Below are 25,022 nucleotides of genomic sequence, written 5' to 3'. Positions count from 1 at the left end.
TAAAATAATAACAGTCTATACAAATCCTACTTCACTTGCTTACACAGGGGATCAGGTATAAATCCACTGTCCTCTATTCAGCCAAATATCTAGCTGGAATATCTGAATTTTTGTATGCCCTGGTTTTGTTCAGATAAATATGGCTGTAGTGTTTAACATTTTAAAAAAGAGAAAGTAAAATATTTTCTTCAATGATTTCTACTTGTATTTATATTCGAAATAAGAATATAGTTAACTTATACTTTCTAATGGTTTTCTTCCAAAAACTAACTTCCTAGTAAGGATTTCTCCAAATGGACATATGCAGACATAAATACTGGAATAATACATTTCCATTTCTCATAAATGTAGAAATTTAATAGCTTATCTACATAGCACACATTTGACATTTTATTGATTCATTACATGGAAAAAACTAAAATTATATCTCATAGATATATCTATATGACAAGCCAAGCATGGTTTGGTTGCACCAGAATAAAAATCTGGCTATAGTAAATAGTCACTGGGAGTATCAGTGAAGGTAGTACATGTAGCAATTCATTCATATGGTCAGAGAATAGCAAGGATGGATCATATCCAAAACTTCAGTTATGACTTAGATATGTATCAGACAAGTAAAGCACACTTTCACTGATTCACACATAGATCATAAGAAAAACTTCAAAACACCACTAAGGTCTGTAGCACCTGCTCCTTCTGTGGCTTTTGTCCATTTACTTGCAAGAGCTTTCTGTTATGTTTGCTTTGTCTTCCATTCCAGTTCATGCTGGTGTTTAATAAGACATTCTATTTCCCATCATAGTGTTTGTAGATTTTCCTTCAAGTCATATTTTTAATTAAAGTATCCTCCAGAACAGCCTGTAATTTTCAGTTGATCGCCAAGGAGAGTTCTAATGTCAGTTCACTGTCACCCAGATGGGAAGTATACAAGGATGCATGATGCCTCCTTGTCTACTCAAATAGACCTTATTAAAATCAGATGCCTCTGATGACAGTGTGCCTGCTTCTTCTTATAAGATATAACTTTGAATTATTTTGTTTTTTTTTTTCCTAATTTCTTCTACCAATTCCTTTGTACGATCCTCCATAAATTCAGTCTTTTCATTTGTCTGGGCATGAGCTTTCTGCAGCTTTACTGTCCTCTCAATCAGCATAATCTTGTCCACTTTTGGAAAATTATCCACAGCTACAGAGGAGCAATCTTTACTGCTTTGAGTATTAAGGTACCCTGATGAACTAGAATGACTCCCTGCGCTACTGACTTCTTTATCATAGTTACAATCCTTAATCTGGCCTAATTTTCTTTGTGCTTGTTGAAGTTGCTTGGTGCCGTCCTTGAGATTTGAAGCGTGTTTACATCTTTGGGTAAATAGTTTGTCTTTCCCCTCTTCTTCTTGAATATTTAATACTTTTAATTCTATTTGTCTAGAAGCCAGTTTACCTTGCAAAGCTTGGCTTTCATTCTTTTGAAGTTCTTCATTTAATAACCTACTTGTAATTGACTTTCACTATAGGAGAGTTTATCAAATTGTAACTGTAAAGAATTAGATTCATATTGAAGTTGAGCATTCTTACTAGTTAATTTTTCAGTAAATAACAACAGTTCAGATTCTCTTTTTCTACTGCCTTCAATGCCTTTTTGTAGGTCATTAATCAAAGAATTCAGATTCCCCACTTCAGACAAGTTTTCAATTTCTTTTTTATGTCTTTGAAGCTGGAGACTGGCCTCTCTACAATTTTAACTCTATCCAACAAATTTTGAATTTCAGCTTTTTGGAGATCAATAATCTCTTTATATTTGGATAATTCATCTTCTGTTCTTAACCATTCATTTTCTAGGTACTTCACCTTTGTTCTTAGTGTTTGTAGCTCATCCATAGCCTCCTTAAATGTCCTCTTCAAATCTTCTAGTTCTTATATTTTGGCATGATGCATCTCTAGCTGATAAGATTTTTCCTGCATTTGTTTCTCTAGTTCTTTTGAGACTTTGAATTTTACATCTAATATTTTCTGATTTAATATTTTCTGACTCTTGCTATGCTTTTATCATTTCTCAAAAATTTTCCATATTTGAACTGCCTCTTCTTTGGCCTAAGTTAATTTTATTATTGTTTCTTTGAATTTATCTTTGGTTTCCTTGTGCGAATACATTTCTGTTTTTAATTTGCTTTGTGCCCATTTTACTTAGATGATGTGAGAGTTGATATCTTTCTTCAGTTTCTCTGCTTATTCTACTGGCATCACTTTCCCTTGTTTTGTAGAGCTGGTGTAGTCTTCCTTTTTCTTGAGAAAGCTGTTTAACTTTGTTAACGTTTCTCAATTTTTTTATTTGCATCTTTGAGTTTTTTCTCAAGTACCTCCTTTTCTTTTCTAAGATACAAAGATTCCTTTTCACCTTTGACATACTTCATCACCACTATTTCTTTTTTCATAGTGGGCCTCTTCTCATTTCTTGTTTGCCTGCTCCATTCTAAAAGCAATCTCTGTGTAATTGCTGTATTGCATTTTTGGCTGCAGTATCTTCCATTGCAAGTTTTTCTTTGGAAATGTTAATGGCTTTATTGAGTTCCTCCATTCTTGTTTCTAACTGTTTAATTATGTTTATATGGTATCTCTCTGTTTCTGTTTGTTTTTTGTAGTTCTTCTCTTAGATTGTCTTTTTCTGAAAAAATTTCTAAAATAAGTTTCTGATGCTTCTTGTTTTCTTTAATTAACTTCTTTATAGCATATTCCTGCTGCAGATATTTATTTTGTACACATTTTTTAAACATAATTAAAGTACGTTCACCATATTTTATTCCATTGGGTACTCTGTGTTCATTTGAAAGTCCTGCAGATAAGAGCTCTGATTCTGTTTCTTCTAACAAATCTTCCTGTGCTGAAACATTTTGTATCCTTGAAATAAATTTCTTGGTACAGTCTGTATCATATGGACTTTCTGAATAAGTTTTTTAATTGGATGTTTCTGTAAGCTTAGATGACCTTAATTCTTGCAATGTATTTGTTTTGTTTCATTTGCCTTTGATACTTGCTCTGCAAAATCTCCACCAGGAAAATGAGTTATTCTCTGAGATTTTTCTTCATATATGTCTGCTTTGTCACAAGAATTCCCAACTCCACTGTGATCTGATGGGTAATCCTTTCTAGCTTCAATTCAGTCGCTTTCAGGAAGCTTAAGTGAAAGCATCTCTTTTTTTTTTTTTTTTGATGGAAACAGTTTCGAATCTTGTCTAAGCTGATCTCTTCATCTCCAGAAAAACAGCTTGTGGAGCCTGTTGTTGTAAATGCATAGCCAGTGAGTTTATCTGATGAAATGGAAGGTATATTCTCTACCTCTGACAAGCTAACTAACACCAATTCACTATGCATTTCTTATGATCTTCTGATTTTCCTTGTTACAAATCTGGCAGTGAGACAATTGACTAAGTTGTCAGCTCTCCATGGTGAGGTCTGAGAAGCCAGGGGAGCTGGGGGAGTAGTCAAGGCCAGGGGGGAAGTGCAGTGGGGAAGGCCAGGAATGTTACTCTTCACCAGGCACAGGTTTCCCCAAACCCCAGTGGAGCTGACACATCAACAAAGATGGAGGTGATTCCAGGAAACTGGCCACTAGCTCCAGCCTGGGCGTCCTTTCAGCACCTTGAACTCAACATAATCAAAACTGAACTTATTATCTTTTTTAATTTAAACCCATTCCTCTTCTAAATTTCCCTACTTTTGTTAATGGCACTATAATTCTTCCAGTTGTCCAGGTTAAAAAATTTGGAATCAACTTTGACATTCCTCTTTCCTTCTCTAGCCTTTCCCTTGAATATGGGATCTGTTGCCAAATATTGTTGGTTCTATTTTCCTAATCTATCCCTTTCTCTCTGTTCATAATTAAACTACCCTAATGTAATCCCTCATTAGCTCTTTTCATACACTATTACAATAGTCTTCTACTTGGTTTTCTTTTCCTTAATTTCTTCCATTCCTGTTCTTTTCCATAGCAAGCAAAATAATCTTTCTAAAGCATAAGTTTGACCTTGCCATTCCACTTCTCCAAGACTTTAAGTGGTTGCCTGTTGTACCTAGGATAAAACACGAATTCCTTAGCTTGACATCTAAGGCCATTCACAGCCTGATACCAAGCTGTTTTTCCATTTTCATTTTAAATTACACGCACATGTTCTTTCCTACAAAAATGGCTTTTCACCAAATTAACATTCTATCTCCTGCTTCTGTATGATCCATCTCCTGTACCTAGAACTCTACCAAAACTTTACTAAAATCACTCCTTATTTCATATCTGCCTATCAAAACACTTTTTTTCTCTTTCAGGGCTTAGCTCAGGTTCCAGTTCCGTTGTGTAATTTCTGCTGAGCTTCTTAGCTAAAAATGTTCTTCCTATCCTCAGATACACCTAGAGCACTTTGTGTAGATCTCTTCCTTTTTCTTATCACTCTTTGCTTTGTTTTATATATATGTGTGTAGAAGTCATAGTCCCTCCGTCTCACTTCCAAACCCCCACCTCAATAAGTTACAAGCTTCTTGAGGTCAGGACCTAGGTCATTTTTATCATTGTAATCATCAGGGCCTAGCACAGTGCAGTACACACAGCAGGTGCTTAATAAATGTTTGTTGTTTGTTTTGTACTATTTCTTTGTCACGATTGTAAGGAAAATGTATTACAAACTATAAAGTGCTATAAAGCTGTGAGCCATCTTGTTCAGAGGAATTGTTTGATGTAAGGAAAAACTTAGTAGTTATAGCTCTGTGAAAGTAGAAAGGCCTGCCTAGGGCAGCAGGGTCTTCAGGTGAGGGTTGGATGATGTCACTGCATGTTGAAGATGTTTGTAGAGAGGACTCCTAAGAAGGGATTGAACCAGAGGCCTTTTTTAGTCTTCTAACTTTGTGGTTTTTCTGAGGTAGTCCTTGAAAGATGGGTAGGTAGAGTTTAGCAGGGCAGAAAGAAAGGGGAAGTCTATTCTAAGTGGGAATAATAGCACGAGCAGGCATACAAATGGTTCTAGATCTGACTGGGAAGCTCATTAGTGAGAAGCGTTCAAAGGTAATTGAGGGCTAGGTGATCCCATTCTCCATTGGCTTGAACCAGCTTTGGCCCGTATTAGTGTGAGCACATTTTGGCCTGTAATAATGCTATTTTGTATTCAAGTAGCAGTTATCTATGAGCAGGATGGCCTTTAGATCATAAGCCTCTCAGGTCCATGGAGTAGATCATCTTTAATAGCAGAAAATGTTAGAGCTGAAAGGGATCTTTGAGATTATTAAATCCAGCCCCCTCATTTTACAAATGAAAAACAAGCCAAGAGAAGAGAAGTGACTCTTCCAAGGTAGCAAGTGATGGAGTCAGGATTTTGAAGTCTCCTAAGTTCCAGGCCACTGCTTTGTCCAATGTACCACATCCCCTAAGGAGGTTAACTTAACCTCTCTTTCTTGCAGGTGAACGGGAGATTGGCACAGAAGGGAAGATGCTGCTCTTGGCCCGGGAAGATAAAAAGCTCCAGTGTGTGGGATTATGGAGCAGGCAGCCGGTAAATGCTTTCCACAATACATTTGTACTGTAATAGTAGTAGTTGACACTTGTATAGGGTTTTATAACACAGAAGCAGAAAGTGCTTTTGAATACATTGTTTTATGATCACTTCACTCCAGCCCTATGAGTGGTGATCTCAGTCTCATTCTCCTTTTTATAGATGAAGAAAGTGAAACTCAGGGAGGCTGAGTGGCTCGTTCCTAAGGTCATAGCGAAGAATCATTCATCCATCAGTCATTCATAATCAATCATCATCAACAGTCATTCGTTAAGCATTTATTATGTGCAAGGTGCTCGGTTACAAAGACCAAAAAATGAAAGCATCTCTTCTTTCAAGGAGTTTATATTCTCTTGGGGAAGAATATTGTATCTAAATGTATGTAGAACAAACACAAGATGAATACAAGGTAGTTAAATGTAAGGTGGCAAGAGAGGGAAGGAGGGAGAACACTAGCAGCTGGGACTATAAAAGTCCTGATGTAAAAGATGGTGCTTGATTTATGCATTGTAGTAAGTGAGGGCTTCGGTGAGGGGGAAGAGAGAAAGGAAAAGGGATGAATTAAGGACTTGAACTCAGGTCTTCTGAATTCCTCTTCAGTTTTTTTTCCCAACTGTGCCATTCTTGCATTTCTTTTGCAATCTGCACCTATCAGATTCTGCAAAAGCTAGTTTAAACATGCTGTTGATGAGGGATAGCCTTGCCTTTTCTCTGTTTTTCCACTTAATGTATGCACAGTTGGTTAGTTGGTCTCTGTGTCTAAAGATATGGTCAGAAATTAACAACAATAATAATAGCCAACTTTCATATGGTTTTTACTGTGTGCCAAGCATTGTACTAAATGCTTTATTATCTCATTTGGTCCTCACAGCAACCATGGGAGGTAGGTAGTATTATTATTCCCATTTTAGAAATGAGGAAACTGAGGCAAACAGAAGTTAAGTGACATTCCCAGGGTCACACAGCTAGTACATGTCTGAGGCCATATTTAAGTTCAGACTCCAGGCCTAGCCCTCTATCCGGTATGCCACCTAACAGAAAAGGTATGGAGGGGGTTTCATCTGCACTGTTGGAAGAAATACTTTCCATGATCAGGATACAAACCTATCACAGGATTTCACCGACAGGCAGTGTGATGTAGTGGAAAGAACTCTTAACTCAGAACTAGGAAACATGAAATTAAGTTTAGAGTCTACCGTTGATTTGTTCTTTAACCGTAGGCAAATCACTTCCCCGGTCTGTGCCTTGGCTTCCTTGTAAAATGATGGGATTGGCCTAGATCAGTGGTTAAAACCTTTTTTTTGTCAGAGACCCCTTTGGCAGTCTGGTGAGGCCTGTGAACCTCTTTTCAGAATAACTTTTTAAAATAAGTGAAGGAAATGCTAAAAATCTCAGAAGTTAGTGAAAATAAAGATGTAATTTTTTCCCTACTCAAGTTCATGGACCCCTGAAATCTATCCACAGATTCCAGGTTAAGAACACCTGGCCTAAATGATCTCTATCTCTCTTCCATATCTCAGAGCCTGTGAAAGAAGTTTAGTGAAAGGAATGCAAGACTGAACCAGGTTTCTCCAATCATGTGCCATGAATAGTAACCATCTTACTTCAGTGGGAAGAATTAGTTACTCTTTCCTAGGTAAACTGGTGTCTTGATTAAACTGCCTTCTTTGAGATTAGATTGATATTGTCATTACTCAGATAACTAATGATTTCATCTGACCTTAGGCTTTGGGTTCCTAGCGGGTCTCGTCACCCCCCTCTACTGATGGCATGTTCTTTTTCAAAGATAATTCTAGGAGTGTCAAGTTTTTTGACAAAATTACCTCCTTGCATTCTGAGATTCTGTGTTGCTTTTGACTTCTGAAAGGAAATTGGGAGTCTTTTTTGGCAGAAAACAGGAAGAGAAAACAATATTTAGAAAAGGGATTAGTTTATTTGACATACCAACATGGAACAAATGAGCACTTAGCACTTTTTGTTTTACAATCCCTGGGTGAGAATCATGGCTTTAAACATGGGCTTCTCTGTTGCCTAGGTTTATTCTTCGAGACACTCCCAAGATGGGGAGGGAATTCAAAACCATGCCATTTAAGAATCACTTGGGGATGTTTAGCTGGAAGAACAGAAGACTTCAGCAAGACATGGTAGTGATTAAGTTTTGAAAAGCCTGTTACATTAAAGAAAGCTCAGTCAGACTTGTTCTGCTTGGCCCCAGAAGGCAAAATTAGGAGCAGTGGAGGAAGCTGCAAAAAGGGCAGATTTTTGACCTTCACACACTGCTAGAACTGTCTAATGCGAATCACCGAGAGACTTTGGACAGGACCAGATGATTGTCTGTCAGAGATGTTGTAGGGAGTACTTATTATTAGGTACTCATTGGTCTACATATCCTCCAAGTTCCCTCCGGACTCTGGGGTTCTGTGCTCTGGCAGGAAACAAGACCCTTTTGTGTGGATTACAGGGCCCCTCATCCTGGAGGCTAGTCGATGTCAAGGTTGTGGGGGTTTTTTGGTTTTTGTTGTTTTTTACTGGAGCATGATGTTGGAGGGGGCATTTGTCGAGTTCTCTAAAGGGTCAAAAGTCAAATGTTTGAGAACCACTACTCTAGAGGAAGGCTTTATAAAGCCTATGGTGAGGGGTCCATCATAGCACCTGAGCCCTAGTCAGGGGATTTGAAACTTTCCCCTCGTATTTGCATTATGGGCAAAAGTCCCTCCAGTGTATAAGTGCATTAAGAGAAAAAACAAGCTAAACTTGAGAATGTCATTCAAGGCTCACCATGACCTTATCTTTCATTGTTTTTACCATTTTACAGCCCAAATTGATTACTCATCATTGTCCAAGTGCATCTTGAGCTTTCACATTAATGTATCTTTGCTGTTTCCTCTGCTCTCATACCTGTTTCTAACTATTGAAATTCTGTTCATCTTCCAAGACCCAGATCATAAGCCATCTTCTCCATGAAGCCTTCCCTGACGTCCCAGCTGAAGAGGTTTGGGACCCCAAGAATGCCAAGGCAGAGTTGCCTAGAATGAATTTTCACATTCAAGCCTTCTTTTAGTCAAGTGGCAGAAGTTTATTATGACTCCAATAGAAGCAGGCAAGGGTTCTCAGGGAACCTGCAAGCTAGTGAGGATGGAACTGGGGCTTATATGGAAAAGGGAAAGGAATGCCAAGGCTGCTGATTAGGTAATCTAGTGTGCAGGTGTCTAGGAGCTACGGATGAGAAAATGCAGGGAGTCTGCAGAGATAACTTTGTTGATTGCAGACATTGAGGGAGAAAAGAGTTTTTTTGTTTAGTTGCCAGAGGCATGGGCCTTGGGGATCTGGCACAAGGGAGAGTCCTTGGGCTAGCCAGGGACAAAAATCCTTAGGCCAGGCACCCCTGTGTCTGTTCTGATAAGAGAATGTGTTCTGCAGGAGAAATTTTTTTCACAGGACAAGGACCTACTGAGAAATTGAGAGACTTCCAGAGACATGATCTTAGGACTGGGGTGTGAGCACCCCATCAGTGCTAGGGATATCTCCCTCTTCTGAACCCCTGTATACACTTGATGCCTCTCTTATGGCACCGGTTACATTCTGCCTTATTTGATTCAAATTAATTAAATGTGTGTTAAGCAGTCATTGTGTGCAAAGCACAATACTAGATGTTAGGATCTACAAACTGATGAGAGACAGCCCCTGCCTAACAGGAGGAAAATCAACTGCAAAAGTAACTGTAATATAAAGGATAACGAGTCAAGTGCAGAAAAGAAACAGATCACTTTTTAAATATAATCTACATTTCTTCCCTTTTTATTGTTCTGATGGCCCAGTGAATGAATGTGAGGAGGGGAGAAAGAGAAGGGGTGCTGTTCTGACAATGTATTAGTCTCAATAGGTCAGTTAAATCCTATAGGAAAGAAACCAGGCTAGCAAAGGCACAGTTCTAATTCTGCTGAGAATCCTCTTTAACAAGCATATTTTTCATCCATTCTTGGCTTCTCTCTCAAGTTTTTTGCTTGACATATTTCTTTGTTACAGTACTTTCCAGAATGTCTAAATTGGATTCAGGAGTGAGAGGCCACACTGTGAGGGCAAGGTTGCCCTACTATAAGGCCAAGGATTTCTTCTGTAGTATAAGGTCAATATCTGTCTTCTTACTCTCTGGCCTAAAAATACAGCAAACCTTTCTTTAGCGTCTCCATGAAGTCATAAGTTGTCCAGGAGAAGGAATAAGTCAGTCAACCATGACCTAATTCCCCCAATTAGGGTTCCTCAACCCCAGTGCTATAGATCATGTCTTCTTATCTGCTTCAGTTAAAGAGGGAAGAGTGTCCAGTACCTTTTCCCCCCGCTGGTGCACAAATAAAAAGTCAAACAATTTCCTGAGGCAAAGAGTAGAGTGTTCTTTCAGTCTTTAGTTCTCTTTTGCATGCAAAAAGGGACCAGCTTGTCTTTTGATCGAACCACAGGAAGGACTTAAAGTAAAAAACTGTATTACGTGCAACATTATTTATTTATGTTTATTTCAAAGATTTAACAAGGACAAACGTACATTTCCCCCAGCACCTCAGGGACATATTCCCTCCATTCCACTTTGGCCTCTGGGACTCCAGTGAAAAGTTTGCTGCATTTTTAGGCCAGGCACCAAAAGGGTAACTATTGGCCTTCACTAGAGCAGCTACCTTTGGCATCATGGAGGGATCTCTCATGCCCAGATCTGGAAAATATTTAACAAAGAAATACATCAGACAAAAAGGAATTAGGCTCATGGCTTATCTCACTTCCTACATAGCATCAGTCCCAACAAGTTTAAGTCCGGAGCTGGCAATGCCAGCTTTTGCTGGCCTGGAGTCCAAGACCTGTTTTCCTCAGGGTGTCACAGTTGGGCCGTGACAATGTCTTGCCTAGTTTCTTGGCCTCCCAGACCCCCATGGCTTGAGCTCCTAGGGCAAATCAGAGACTCCACTCTCTATACTCTATTCTAGGATAAAAGAACAAGAAGAGCCAGGCCAGTTTCTTAAGGCCACATAGCAGTTGTTAGATTCTGCTTTAAATGATTCAAATTAATTAAAATTTTATTAAGCAGCTATTATGTGTAAGAAACAAAACATCGATGACCCATAAATAGAGATGACATTTTAGAAGAAAGAAAGACAAGAGCAAAAGTAACTGATATAAAGGACAGTGAGTTAAGGGCAGAGAAGGAACAGATCACTTTACCCTGGGTGGGGAGGAGAGACTTAGGGAAAGCTTCACAGAGGAGATAATACCTGAGTTTGTCCATGAAGGAAGAGAGGAGTTTTAACAGACTGCTGGTGAGGGGCAGTCCACTCCAGGTATGAGGGACTGTGTAGGGACAAAAACATAAAGATGGGGAGGGTGGGACAAGAACGGGAGGAAGAGTAGCTCAGTTTTAGTGGAATGGATGTTAGACAAAGAGGAATAAGAAGAAAGAAAACAGTAAAGGTAGGTTGAAGCCAGGCAGCACATTATACTTGGAAAGGAATGAGGAGCTGTTAATGGTTTTTATGAAGAGCTAGTGATCTGAGCAGTTCGTTAAGGAAGATTGCTTGTGTCTCACTGGGTGGAGGACGGATTGGAGAAGGAATGTACTAGAAACAGGAAGATCAGTTAGGAAGTTACTACAACAGTCCCAGTGAAAGGTAGAATGGATCTAAACTAAGATGGTTAACCTGAGGATGGCTCTAGGCAGCTAGGTGGTATGGTGAATAGAGCGCTGGACTTGAAGTGGGGAAGACCTGAATTTGAATCCTGCCACAGACACTCACTAGCTCTGTGACCGTGGGCAAATTACTTAACCTTTATTTACCCCCAGTTTCCTCTTCTGTAAAATGGGTATAATGATGGTATCTCCCAAGGTCGTTGTGAGGATCAAATGGAATATTTGTAAAGTGCTTTGCAAACTTTAAAGCATTGTATAAATGCTAGCTATTAACAACAATAATAAAGAATTCTTTGAAGAAAGGAATTATGCTTCATTGATCTGCATCTCCTCCATGACACTTAACACAGAGTCTTATTCATATTGGTTCGACAAACTGCTCTGTGCAAGCCCCTGGGCTTGCTGCTTGAGATGCAGTATATCCCCCTGCCTTGAGAGCTTGCACCCTATTGGGGATAGTTCAGTTCCACAAATTGATAACTGTGCTAGGGACGAATCAGAGATCCAGACGAAGTTCTAAGAGAACATTTTAGGAGGGAAAGAGATGATTTGAAATGACTGAAGAGACAAATGAGTGTCTCAAAATAGATAAAATTGACCTTGCTTGCTTGCTTATCTCAGGAAGTAAATTGACCTTTACACAGCTTTCTTTTTGTCCCACTTTCTTCCAGGTGTTCCTCTTTGTTGGCTCAGATGCCTTCAACTGCTGTACTTTTCTCTCTGGCTTTTCTCTGTTGGCGGGGACTCAAGATGGGAACATATATCAGTTGGATGTAAGGAATCCAAGGTGAGTCCCAGCAAATTTTATTGATGTAGGTTTTTGGTGAGCTGGAATTGTTAGTCTGGCTTAAACTTCAGGGGCATGTATGATCTTAGAAATGGGAGTTGATTATGTAGTGAGAGTGAGCACTTCTCTAATAACAAATCTGTGAGAGTAGGTATTATTTCCATTTTACAGAAGAGAAAATTGAGGCTTCGAGAGGGTAAATGACTTACCTAAGGTCACATAGCTAGTGAGAAATGTCAGAGCAAAGGTACAAACCCAGATCTCCTGACTTCACATCCAATGCTCTCTTCACTGCCTTTCCACTTTAGGCCAGAAATTTGGGCCAAATCAGCCAGCAGATTGAGGGTATCATAGTTTAGATGTAGTGGTATCAGCAGACTGAGAAGTCATTTCCCTACATGTTACGTTGATTCATCTATGATAGTAAAAGAGCTTGAAGGCAGCCTCCAACTTACCTGTCTAACTTTCACACACTGGTCTATTATCCTCTCTTGAAGTTTGATGTACAGCCATGGACAAGAATCATATAGGAGGAGAAAGTGTGGATGGGGCAGAGTTGGGATCTTTGTTGGTAGAAGGCGCACTCATTTGGATAAGATTATAGATCCACCAAGGAGGTTTACTGTTACTGTTGCTGTTATTGTTCTGTATGCCTTGCTAAAATCTGATTTAGTCTAGTTTCCAGATGAACACTGATCCAAAGCAGTATTTCTCACTTTTCCAGTGTTAGGTCTCAGATCTATTTCATTGCTTTTAACTGAAGTTATATTGAAAGATAGTAAGCAAATGGCCGTTGGTGTCATGGTTGTTTTGAAAATAAAGCTTATGCTATGGAACAACTCTTTATTTCATTAAACATGATACTTTTGTCCTTCTCTAGCATTTATAGGTTAAAGGACCACACGGTTCCCTACCAGCATTTCCCTGGGTGGTAGTAAAACTGTCAAAATCTGAGGCGGGAAGGAACCTCCCTAGGTCATGTAGTACATACACCCCTCTGCCTTCACACAACACCTGACCTAAGCCATTCAAGAGATGGTTTTCTTGTTCTTAATGATCTACAAAAAAAGGTGATTTCTCAGCCCCTCTGTCCCAGGATTTAACAATTCATGCTGCTACTATTCTGTATGCCTTGCTAAAATCTCTCTCACTATAATTTAAGAGCATTTTTTCTTATCCTTTCCTTAGAAAATCTGTTGTCTGTTGTAAAAAAATCACCATTTATGGCCTCTGTAACCCTCATTAAATCGTTTCTCAGCTTTAGCTTCCTTGAAAGATCCTGATACTTTAAATAATATTTCCCAGAAATTTCTGTGTTCTGATGTTGTTATTGTTTTCATCACGCTTCCCTGTGCTTCTCTTTGCACCATTCATGCATCTCAAGATGTCAGCATGTGTCAAGCTCAGCCCTTGATAGTTTAGCATGAGACAGAGTGCTTTAGGAAAATTTGAGAAGGAAAAGGCTACTTTCAGCTACAGAGATCAGGGAAGACTTCCTGAGGGAAGTCCTGAACTGGACCTTAAAAAAAGAAAAGTTTGTCAGTACCTAGAAGTGAAGAGAAATGTTTTCCAGAAAGCACCAAGGAAACATGAAGACATATTTGTTGTACTAAAAGAAATGTGGTTTTTTTTTTCAGTTGAATCAAAATCCAAAGCTTTACAAACCTGCTTATAGAAAGAAATCAGCAACAATCTGCCAGCCTCTCATAGGGAGCAACCTGAGATCTTGGTGCCCTGGCTTACTCTGCTCCTAAGCACAGGTGGTCACATCCTCACACCTGTCTGTTAACCTCGGGCATGGTGCCATGTCAGAGAGCAAAGTCATAGTGTACTCTGTGTGTGCACAGCATCCAACACCACTAGAGAATGGGGGTCCTGGGAACAATGATGACTTCTCGATTATCTTTACTTCTCAGCAGTCCAGCCAGTTTTGCCTCCTTAACTGTTTCTAATGCACAACATCGCATGCCTCTTGCATTCCATATTCATGAAGTGCATTCCTCTCTTACCTCTGTCTCTTAGAATCCCTGCCTTCCTTCAAAGCTGAGTTTAATGCTACTTTCTCTATGAAGCTTTTCTTGATTTCTCTAAATGCTTCCTATTTATCCTATTTTTTATTTACTTACATGGATACATATGGTTCCCCCAGTAGAATGTAAGCAGGGGCTTTTTTTGGTCCATATTTCCTAACAGTGCTTGACACATACTAGGTATTTAATAAATGCTTATCGAATGATCAGTTGAATCAGGGAATGAAAGATCCCATACATGATTGTCTTCAGTAACTGAAACTCACATCAGTAAACACCGAAACTTTCTGTCTTAGTAAACTGCATAACTTCCCTGCCTTTTTAAGCATTGTAACTTTGAGTATTAAACATAATGATTTAAGTTTATTTTTGATAATTCAAGGTCATCATTGTGAGGAGAATAATTATGGTTTGGTATCAAGAGCATGAAGTTAGATTTTATTAGCTGTGTTTCCTTGGCCAAGACAGTTAACCTCACTGAAGCTTGGTTTCCATATCTGTAAAATGAGGGTAGGACTTTTCTCTTCAGTTGTCTGTAAGGTGCTTGGTTCTTCTTTGGAAGCTAAGGCCACGTTGGGGTGACCCCTCACATCAGCCAGAGACTAGCACCACTACAAACAAGTCTCCTCATCCATCTGCTGAAATGGCCGTCTCCGAGCTCACTTGCATCTACTCTGCCCTCATCCTTCACAATGATGAGGTTACAGTCATGGAGGATAAAATCAATGCCCTCATTAAAGCAGCAGGTGTAAATGTTGAACCATTCTGGCCTGGATTATTTGCAAAGGCCCTGTCCAATGTAAGCATTGCAAGCCTCATCTGCAGTGTAGGAGTTGGTGGACCTGCCCTAGCAGCTGGTGGTGCTGCCCCAGCTGAGGAGAAGAAGAAAGAGGAAGCAAAAAAAGAAGAATCCGAGGAGTCTGATGATGAGATGGCCTTTGGTCTGTTTGATTAAATATTTTTTGTAACATTAAATAGAAAGCTTGACTCAACTAAAAAAAAAATGAGGGTAGCAGTACTGGTACTAGTTGCTTCCCAGGTTTGTTGTTAGGAAGATACTTAAAGTGCCCTAGAAATACATGGTTGTTCTCAGTCATTCCAGATTTGGGGACTGATCAGTTATTACTGTAACTTGTCACACAACAGTGCTGCCTGTGGAGAATCTTTGCCCCTATACAAAATATCCTCAGACTGCTGATCTTCTACCGTTTTTGTCTGTTTATACTTCGGTATTATTCCACCCTTAGCATCACTGTCCTCGCTGCTTCCTTTCAGGTTTCTGAGTCAGTCACTCCAGGGCCATAGGTTCTTGAAGCAATCCTGTTGGATCTTCACGCAGTTCTTCTATACTGGAAAGGCTTTAAGTATAGTTGATGGGCAAACTGGATATCTGTCTCTGCTTGAATGTCGATGGAAAGACACTGATTACTTCTTGAGTCTGTCTAGGAAGAGTTTCTGTTCAATGAGACCAGCTCTGCCTCTTTGCAGCATGCCTTTCTCTCCTATAGTTATAGTCTCTGGGACCACATAAGAATATTATCATTTAGAATAATTTTTTATAATTGGCCATACCCAAAGCTCGCATTTAAGAAATAGCTTTTCTTGGGGGCAGCTAGGTGGCGCAGTCAGTAGAGCACCGGTCCTGGAGTTAGGAGGACCTGAGTTCAAATCTGTCCTCAGACGCTTGACACACTTACTAGCTGTGTGATCTTGGGCAAGTCACTTAACCCCAATTGCCCTGCCTTCCCCCCTTCAAATAGAAATAGCTTTTCTGTTGCTAATAAATTGCTTGTTATACTGGTAGAGACAGCACAGCCTACTGGACCTGATTTTTTTTTGTTCTTTGTTTTGTCCAGACCTGTGATTTCATAGCTGTAGGGAACTACTCTTTAAAAAGGCTCCTTCTGCCAATGCAGATCAGCAGCTGTCCTGTAACTTAGCCTGTTGCCTGGGCGACTGATCACTCATGTGACTTGTCCAGGGTCACACAAACAGTCTGTGTCAGAGGCAGGACCTGAATGTAGGTCTTCATGACTCGGAGGCCAGCTTTCAGGTCACTACTCCACACTGCTTCTTGGACCTAAAGGTAAATTGTTTAAATAATAGTTTGTCTACCTAACCCTGAATTCCGTGCCCTGCTTGTCCCCTTTCTCACCACTGACACTTCCCAGTCTCTGACCTTGCCATCATCTCTCACGGTATGGGGTAGTTGCTTCTATTGTTGTGGTCAATTCCCTTGACCCAGAAATAACATCTCCCATTTCTTTAAAATTTGCAAAGTCCTTACCTCAAAACAAGACAATGAAAATAGCCAGTGCAAATATTATTATCTCCATTTCACAGGAGGAAACCGAGGCTTAGAGATGGCACATGACTTGCCCATGGTCACATAGGTCACATAAGAAGTGGCCTGACTGGGATAAGAACCCAGGTCTCTTGGCTGCATAAACAAACCTTGTTCCAGCATGCTTGCTACCTTCACGTTTAGGTTAGTACTTTTTGGGACCAAACTGGCATGGATGTCATAGCCTGAATAACTGGTTTAGAAGTTTGCTGCCTACCACATTAGAAGTAAAGAACCACTAGGTTATTCCCTTCAAGTTTCTGAAAAGATACATTTGAATGATTCATTCTTGACATAGGAACTGCATTGGAGGGGACAGGGCTTACTGTACATCAGGTAACCAACAATGTTGTTAAAGAAGGGAGTTTTTTACTTTCTCACCTGAATTCTAAGGTTAGCTTTATTTATAGACTGTTCTTTTACTTTCATAAGATAGTAACATTTTAAGCTGGAAGAACCCTTAGAAATAGATCTTCTAGATATCCTGCTCATTTTTCAGATGAGGAAACTAAGGACTGGAGAGAAGTAACTTGCCCAAGGTCACATAGGTATTAAAGTGACAGGTCTGGGATCCAAACCCAAGTCCTCTGATTCTCACTCCAGGGCTCTTTCCACTACACCACTTTGCCTCTCAACTTTCAAGTCCACTTTAGGGAGATCTTAGCTAGGAAATGGTTATTGTAAATGTTTTATTTTTCTCCCTGCTTTGTCCTGTTTGCTTTAATGTTGTTGATACATATGTTGGGCACATGCTGGCCTCACTTTTCAAGAAACCTTTTTGATCATCATCCTGATATTCTTCCCTGCAGGGCTCCAGTTCAGGTCATTCGCCGATCAGGAGCTCCAGTACTGTCTCTCTTAGCTTACCGAGATGGATTCGCTGCTAGCCAAGGTACCCCTAGAGTCATAAGTACAGAATGAATGGCTTGTCAATTTTAGCACTGGGGCTGAGCTTCTGTTTTAGTGGAATGAAATCAGGAGAATGGAGTTTGAGTTATGGTGACACTGTGTGACCCTGGGCAAGTCACTTTACTCCTCTGAGCCTCAGTTTACTCATCTGTAAGATGGGTATAGTAATCTTTGTACTACATGAAGGGGTTTTTTCCCCCTCCCAAGAAAGGGCTCTCTGGAAACCTTAAGTACTTGCGCAAGTGTCTGGAATTATGAACACAAATAGCAATACCCAGTGTGAGCTGTTGGTATTGTTATTTATGTTCATTTTTCCAGACCGTTGATCAAATTACAGCAAGAGGAATTTATACTTTATGTTAATCCTATCTAGTAACAGAAGCTCTAGGATTGCCTTTGATTTTAAGGGTACTAATAACCCTTCACATTTGTACCATACTTTACAGGTTATAAAAATTTTCATATACATTATCTCATCTGCCATCCCCTATAGGGATAAGCAGGGTAGAAATTATTAATCCCATTTTAGAGATGAGGGAACTGAAACACAAAGAGGATGGGCTGTGTTTTAATGATGTGTATAAAAGAGTAGAATGATTTCTCAGATATTCTGAAGCTAGCAGCAGGGCTGGGAAAATGTGAATGAATAATTTAGGGAATTAAATGAAAAGCCTAGCTTTTAGGCAAAATGACAGTACCATCACTTCTACTACAGTGTGATTTATGTGTTTCTAAAAATCACCATGGCATACAAAATCATGTAATAAAAAATGACAGGGCTTATGGGGAAAATGGGGCAAGGGGTACAACATTTCCAGCTGTAGATGACATTTCTTTTATTTTTGTAGCCTTGTCTCTTATGATCCACAGCATAGATTGCTTTATATCTTTGCTCAGGAGATAATATGTTCTGTCATTTAAAAAAAATACTTTGTTATTTCAAACTTCTCTTCAATGTGTAAGGTTTTCCTTTTGCAAGTGCTACTTGCTATTTTAGAACCATTATGCTTAGACAAGTTTGGGATGTTGGAGTGTTTTATTTATACACACAGACACACACACATGTATATGTATATGCACACACATATATATATTCACAAATGTAAAAGAATAGCAAAACACAAACTTGTAGTATAACACATGAAGTCAACTGAGGTAACTGGTAGACATTTGAAGGGTATATGTGTTTTGTGTATTCTTATGCAGCTTGTTGTAGCTGGATATAGCTTCCTGCACTCACCTAATGTTTTTCTCATATGAAATAACAAATAATCAGACATGAAATTCACATCGTGTTCAAATTTTTCCAAAATATAAATTGTGTTAGAATAAGTTCATGTTTTCAAAACAAGTGTTACAGCAGAACTTGAGGTACTTTTCTAGTGAGCAGCCAGAGATCACACAATAAGTAACTAAAATCCAAAGCTGTGATTCCATGGTTTTGGTATTATCTTGCAAGGAGCAAATGAGGCTGGACTGAATGACTTCTGGGAAGCCTTTTGCAATCTGAGTATTCTCCTAGTCTGATTCCTCTCCTTACTCATGCCCGCCCCTTATCCTAGACTGAGCTCATCCCTTATTATTCATTCACTTATTTAACAAACATTTATTAAGTGCTCGATGTATGCTCAGTACTCTTCTAGGTGATGAGGCTCATAACAAAAATAGATAAGACGAGGACTCCTCCTCTTGGAATATACTGTCTAGTAGGGGAATGAAGCACAAATACAGATATATATCATATAGTACATTAGAAAGGTACACCCAAGTGCTGTGTGAGCTCCGAGTAGGCACAGTCCTTATGGAGGGGATGTTGCAGGTGGGGGGAAGGAAAATTTGAGTTTTACTTTGAGGGCAAAGGGGATCCAGCAAAGATACTCACCAGGCCTTAAACCTTCAAGACTTCCAGATCACTGGAAGGTGACCTTATTGTCTAGGTTTCCATCACTTCAGAATTTCTTGCCTGAGGGAATAGTTAAGGAACGGGTGGAGGGAGATTATGACACTTTCTCTTCATCCAATCAACCCTTTTATTTCCCATGTCTCTTTTCTTCCTGTTGTCCTTCTTTTAGCTAAATTGAATGGTTTTTTCTTTGTCCTCCATCTCTTGCTTTTGACACCTTTACCTCCTTCTTCAAGTCCTCCTTTCCCTTACTTGTGATATCATTTTTTTTAAGTAATCTTCTAGTATTTAAAAAAAATTTTGTATTTTCATCTGTTAGAGTGCTCCCTCCATTGATAAAGCTTTCAGCCCCTCTAGGACTTAATAGAAACAGTCTTCATGAGTTTCATTCCTTGGCAGTCACCATTCTGCTATGAATCTCTTAGGAGTTAATTCGGCTGGTCTTCAGACGACAGACACAAAGTCACAGTCCATTGCTAGCCTTGTGCTTGAAACCAAAAGCAGTTAAACATAATCAATAAAATGACTTCTTCTGATGACATATGTAATGTTCTGCCCTAGTAGTCCCTCACTTCACTGATTAAAAAGGAAGATATACTTCATTATCTGTTCTCCAGAACCATTATTGGGATTATTTTGATTTTGACAACTTTTCCTCAAAGATGAACTGGACAAGTCTTCAACAAATATCATTTCACTATACAAAAAACAAAAAAGAGTATTATACAACTATGATCAGTTAAGTACATTTTTCTGAAGTATATGATAAATTTAATGTACTTTTAAAATTGTCCTGTTTGTGTCCCTCTCTTAATTTCATTTTGTTTTCTTCTGTGTATTTTTAAAGTATTGTATTATCTTTTTTTGCATTCTGTCACTATCCACTAAACTGATCCTGCCCCCAAATAGAAGCCTTCCTTTGTAACAAATAAGCACGATTAAGCACAAAATTAATTTAGCCATAGTTGAAAACATGTTTCTCATTGTGCACATCTGGTCCATTACTTCTCTGTCAAGAGATGAGAAGTATGCTTTATCCTTAGTTTTTTGAAGTCACAATTGGTCACCGCATTGATCAGAATTTGTAGTTTTTCCAAGTTGTTTTCTTTCATATTATTGTGGTCATTGTTTAAATTATTCTCTTGGTTCTGTTTATTTTGCTCTGCATCAGGTTTTGCAATTCTCAGGTTTCTCTGAATCCATCACATACATCATTCACAAGGTTCGATAATGTGTCATTACATTCATGTGTCATAGTTTACTCAGCCATTTTCCATTTGATGAGTACTCAACTTTATTTCTGATAATTTGCTACAACAAAAAGTGCTACTATAAATATTTTTGTATATGTCAGTCTTTACCTTCTGTATTTGACCTCTTTGGTTATATATGCCTTAGAGGTACAAGTTAATGACTTTTGGGGTCCAAGTAGCTTTCCAGAATGTTTGGACCAGTTCAGAGCTCAACTAATCAAGAATTAGTGTGCCTGTCCTCTCAGAGTCCTTCCAACAATTACCATTTTCATTTTTTGTCATCTTTGTAAATCTGTTGACCATAGGTTGTTTTTAATTTGTATTTATCTTATGAGTAATTTGGAGAATTTTTTTTCTTGTGCCCATTGATAGCTCTTATTTCTTCATGTGAGCACTGCCTGTTCCCATTCTTTGAACATTTGTCTATTGAGTAGTACCTTTCATTCTTATATATTTGTGTCATTGCCCTATACATCTTGGATATCAAAGTTTATTAGAGAAATCTGCTCCAAAGATTTTTTTTCCCAGTAAACTGTTTCCCTTTTAATTCTAACTGCATTAATTTTGTTTGTGTAAAAGCCACCATTACAGGATTTTCTCTTTTGCTTCTTTTTAGTGTTATTTTTATTTACATTACTTTGATCACTGGGTATATTGCTCTAATTTTACCCTGCATCATTTTCATGTAGATCTCCTCATGTTTCTTTGAATTCCTCATATTTATTACTTCTTTTAGTACAATAATATTCCAGGATAGGAAGTCATACAACTAGTGTCAGAGCTAGGACTTGAACCTGAGGTCTTCTGATGACCAGGTGATGCCCTCTTTTCCATTACACTGGATTGCATTTCCATGTTGTGCAGAAGTTTTCAAATGATCTAGACACCAGACTAAATGATAACAATTCACGTTTCTATAGCACTTTAATGTTTACAAAGCATTTTCCTCAGAACAAACACGTGAGGTAAGTTGAATGCATACTCTTCTCCCTCTTTGATAGAGTAGAACACTCAGTCTCAGAGAGGTCAAGTAACTAGCCCAAGGTGGCAGAATGTACAAATTTCAGGACTGTCATTTGAACCCAGTTTTCTAATTTGCAGTCCTGCGCTTTTAGAAGACTTCTACTTCTTAGAGTCTAAGTATTTTATGATTCCATGTGAACTGCGTTCTTCCTCTTTTTCAGGTGATGGGACCTGCTTCATTATGCAGCAGGACTTGGACTATGTAATTGAGTTGACTGAGGCTGACTGTGACCCTGTGTACAAGGTAAGTCTCAAGGAGAGCACCAAATGCAGCCTTGGTTGATGGTTTGGAGATGCTGAGTGCTGTCACCTGGTGGCAAGTAGGTTGGTTCCATAGGCTAGGTTGTTGATAGTTTCCCAGCTGCTAGAAAAATAATAATAAAAATAATAGTGCCCATTTCTATAGTACTTAAAAGTTTATAAGTGCTTTCCCCACAACAGCCCTATCAGGTGGATTATTATCTCCACTTTACAGATGGGGAAAATAAGACTCAGAGAAAGGAAATGACTTGCCACAGAGTCACATAGCTAGTGAACATCAGAGCTGGAATTAGAATCTAGGTCTTGTGGTGCTAAGTCATAGATTCAGAATATAGAGCTGAAAGAAGTCTTAGAGATCTAGTCCAATTTCTTATTGTAGATTGTAAAATTTAGTCCCAAAGATATTGAATCCAGCATCCTTTTTACTATACTGGGCTGACTCTCTTCACTATTAACATAATCTTCAACTGCTATCCAGAAGGAAGGAGAACATAGTCCTGCTGTTCTTTATTCTGATCAGGCCACAATGGATGGCTTGTAGTCCTAGATTTTAGTAATAGTTTTGATAAGCTGGAATATAGCCAGAGTTCAGAAACCAGGATGGCTTGAAGGATTTGAAACTTGCTCTATATATATCCATCAACAAGCCAGAATTACAATAACCACCAGAAATACAAAGACAGAATTGAAAAAAGACCTGCCCTCACAGAGCATACACTCTAATAGGGGAGACAGTGTGCAAATGGATACATAATCTATACAAAATAAATACAAGATATTTTTTGTGGAAAAGGTGATAGAAGCCAAGAGGCATCAGAAAGACATCTAGAACAGAGCTCTTAACCGTTTTTGTGTCATGGACATCTTTGGCAGTCTGGTTAATCCTGTAGAACCTGTCTCAAAATGATATTCTTAATTGCATAAAATAAAATATTTAGGATTACAAAAGGATTACTAACAATATTAAGATACATTTATTAAACAGTTACTATGTGCCTGGCTTTATGCTAAGAACAAATACAATTATCAAATGTTTTTTAAAAAAACAACCACAACAAATTCACAGGCCTCAGATTAAGATTCCCTCATCTAGAAGGTGGCATTGGAACTAAGTTTTGAAGGAAACTAGGGATTCCAAGAGGCAGAAGTGAGAAGGGAGTGCATTGATGGCATGAGTGGTAGCCAGTGCAAAGGCACAGAGTTAGAACATTATTTGTGAGGAACAGCAGTGTGCCTGGACTTAAGAGTGTGTGAAGGGAAGAGACAAGTCAGACTGGCCAGTTTGCAAGGAGCTTTAAATGCTGCCCACAGAGTTTATGCTGGAATTTATGAAATAGGGGTTGACATGGTCGCACCTGTGGTTTAGGAAAATCCCTTTGATTGCTGGGTTAGAGAGGGGAGAGACTGGAGGCAGCGAGACCATTTAGGAAGCTATTGAAAGAATCAAGGTGGGAGGCAATAAAGGCCTGGACTAAGATATTAGTTTTGAAGTAGAGAGAAGGTAACATAAGCAAATGATACTGTGGAACTAGAAATGACAAGATTTGGCAATGATTAGATAAGTAGAGTAAGGGAGATTATGGAATTATGGATAACACCAAGATTGTGAACCAACAGGGTAAATAGAAGGATGGTGGTACCCTTGACAGGTACCACCTTTTAATAGGTTTTTAATAGGAAAGTTTGGAGGAAGATTGCTTTTGGTGCAAAAGATAAGAATTCTGTTTTGAACCTATTGTGTTTAAAGTATCTACAGGATGCTCCATATGAAATGTACAATAAGAGGTTGGTTACATGGGATCTGAACTCAGGAGAAAACTAGGACTAAATAGAGAGATATGTGAATCCTCTGGATAGAGATGATAATTGACCCCATGGGAACTGATAAGGCCACCAAGTCAGGAGAAAAGAGAAGAGCACCCTCAACTGATACTTAAGGAACTCCTACAGTTAGGGAACCTGGCATGTTTGATGATCTAACAAAAGAAATTGAGGAGTAGTCCCAAAGGAGAACCAAGAGAGAAAAATGTTGCAGAAATTCCAAGAAGAGCAGCTAGGAAGGGAACATGGTCAGTAGTGTTAAATGCCTCAGAAGCATGAGGATTGAGAGGAGGACATTCGATTTGGCAATTAAGAGATCATTGGTAACCTTGGAAAGAGCGGTTTGATTGATGAAGTCAAAAGCTTAATTGCAAAGGGTTTAGAAGCAAGTGACAGGAGAAGCAGCGGAGAAACCAAGCAAAGCATTGAGAAGTGAAAGAAGAGCAGGAACAGTCAAAATGACATCTTTTTCTAGGGGTAAGCTGTGAAAAAGAGGAGGGTTGGGTAGGGCAGAGCCAAAATGACAGAGTGAGAAGAAGTTTTGCTCTCTCCTCACACTTCCTTAACAAAAATCTAGGGAATGCACTAGGTCAAGTTCCTATCAGGAAAGCCAAGTAGGTCATTTTTCTAGGCTTAGGCAGCTGGACACAGAGGTATACAGACACTGGAGAGGGGGCTGTTAAGAGCATGTAGTGGTTGTGGGAGGTATCATTCCAGCCCTTGGGGATTAAGAGAGGCCCTGGACAGGGCATCAGGAAGAGATCCCAGGGCATCCTTGAGCTAATGTGTGGTGCCAGAACAGCTGGCATCTAGCAGCTCTCCTGCCTACCACCCAGTACAGAAAGGAGCAGGTGTAAGTGTTGACCCTTGTATATTGAGCACAGAACAAGTTCTGGGAAATAAATGGTAGCTGTGAGTGTCTCTGATCCCAGGAGCAGAGGACAGCATCCCAGACCAGAGAGAGCTGGCAGTTTAGTTTCTCTGACCCTTCAGACCCTCTCCCAGCTGGCCAGTAATGGCTGAATCAAGGAGTAGTTACTGAAGTTCCTAATCAGAAACAAGCCAGTAGACCCAGACCTGGGTTATGAACTTGCAGCACCGAGACCAGGAGAACACTAAACAGACCTTCCAGCAGATCACGCCACTTTAGGCTCACTGAAAACTTTCAGGCCATGGCTAGCTGCAGAAGGATATAAGAGGACAGAAATTCCTCCCAGCTCTCAAAGTGTATGCTGAACCCAGTACTAATATAAAGTCCAAAGTCAAGAGGTAGCCTGGAAGAATGAGCAAACAAAAAAATATTCTGAACATATAGAGCTATTATGGCCACAGGAAGTTCAAGACACAAACACAAGAGAATGACTTGGAAACCTTTATAGGCAAAACCTCAAAGAGAAATGCAGCTTGGAAACAAGACCAACAAGAATTCCTAGAAGAGTCAAAGCAAGAGCTAAAATTATTTTAAAAACCAAATGGATTGTACAAT

The 25,022-nt window shown here is 39.2% G+C and overlaps 1 protein-coding gene and 1 pseudogene across 1 annotated transcript in view; one reads left to right on the top strand and one right to left on the bottom strand.

Annotated features, from left to right (window-relative positions):
- The window catches only part of PAAF1 (proteasomal ATPase associated factor 1), a 65,647-nt gene that overhangs the window by 33,139 nt on the left and 7,486 nt on the right, over positions 1-25,022 (top strand). Inside the window, exons 8-11 of the mRNA XM_036745339.1 lie at positions 5,443-5,534; positions 11,877-11,992; positions 17,176-17,258; positions 21,616-21,698. Of these exons, the coding sequence (XP_036601234.1) occupies positions 5,443-5,534; positions 11,877-11,992; positions 17,176-17,258; positions 21,616-21,698 (374 nt within the window). The remainder of the gene's footprint in view (positions 1-5,442; positions 5,535-11,876; positions 11,993-17,175; positions 17,259-21,615; positions 21,699-25,022) is intronic.
- On the bottom strand, positions 737-3,190 carry LOC118839873 (annotated as a pseudogene).

The sequence above is a fragment of the Trichosurus vulpecula genome, chromosome 2 (assembly GCF_011100635.1).
Source record: "Trichosurus vulpecula isolate mTriVul1 chromosome 2, mTriVul1.pri, whole genome shotgun sequence".
Taxonomy (NCBI): Eukaryota; Metazoa; Chordata; class Mammalia; order Diprotodontia; family Phalangeridae; genus Trichosurus; species Trichosurus vulpecula.
Note: the sequence above shows the minus strand (reverse complement) of the source record. Positions and strands in the feature narration are given on the sequence as shown.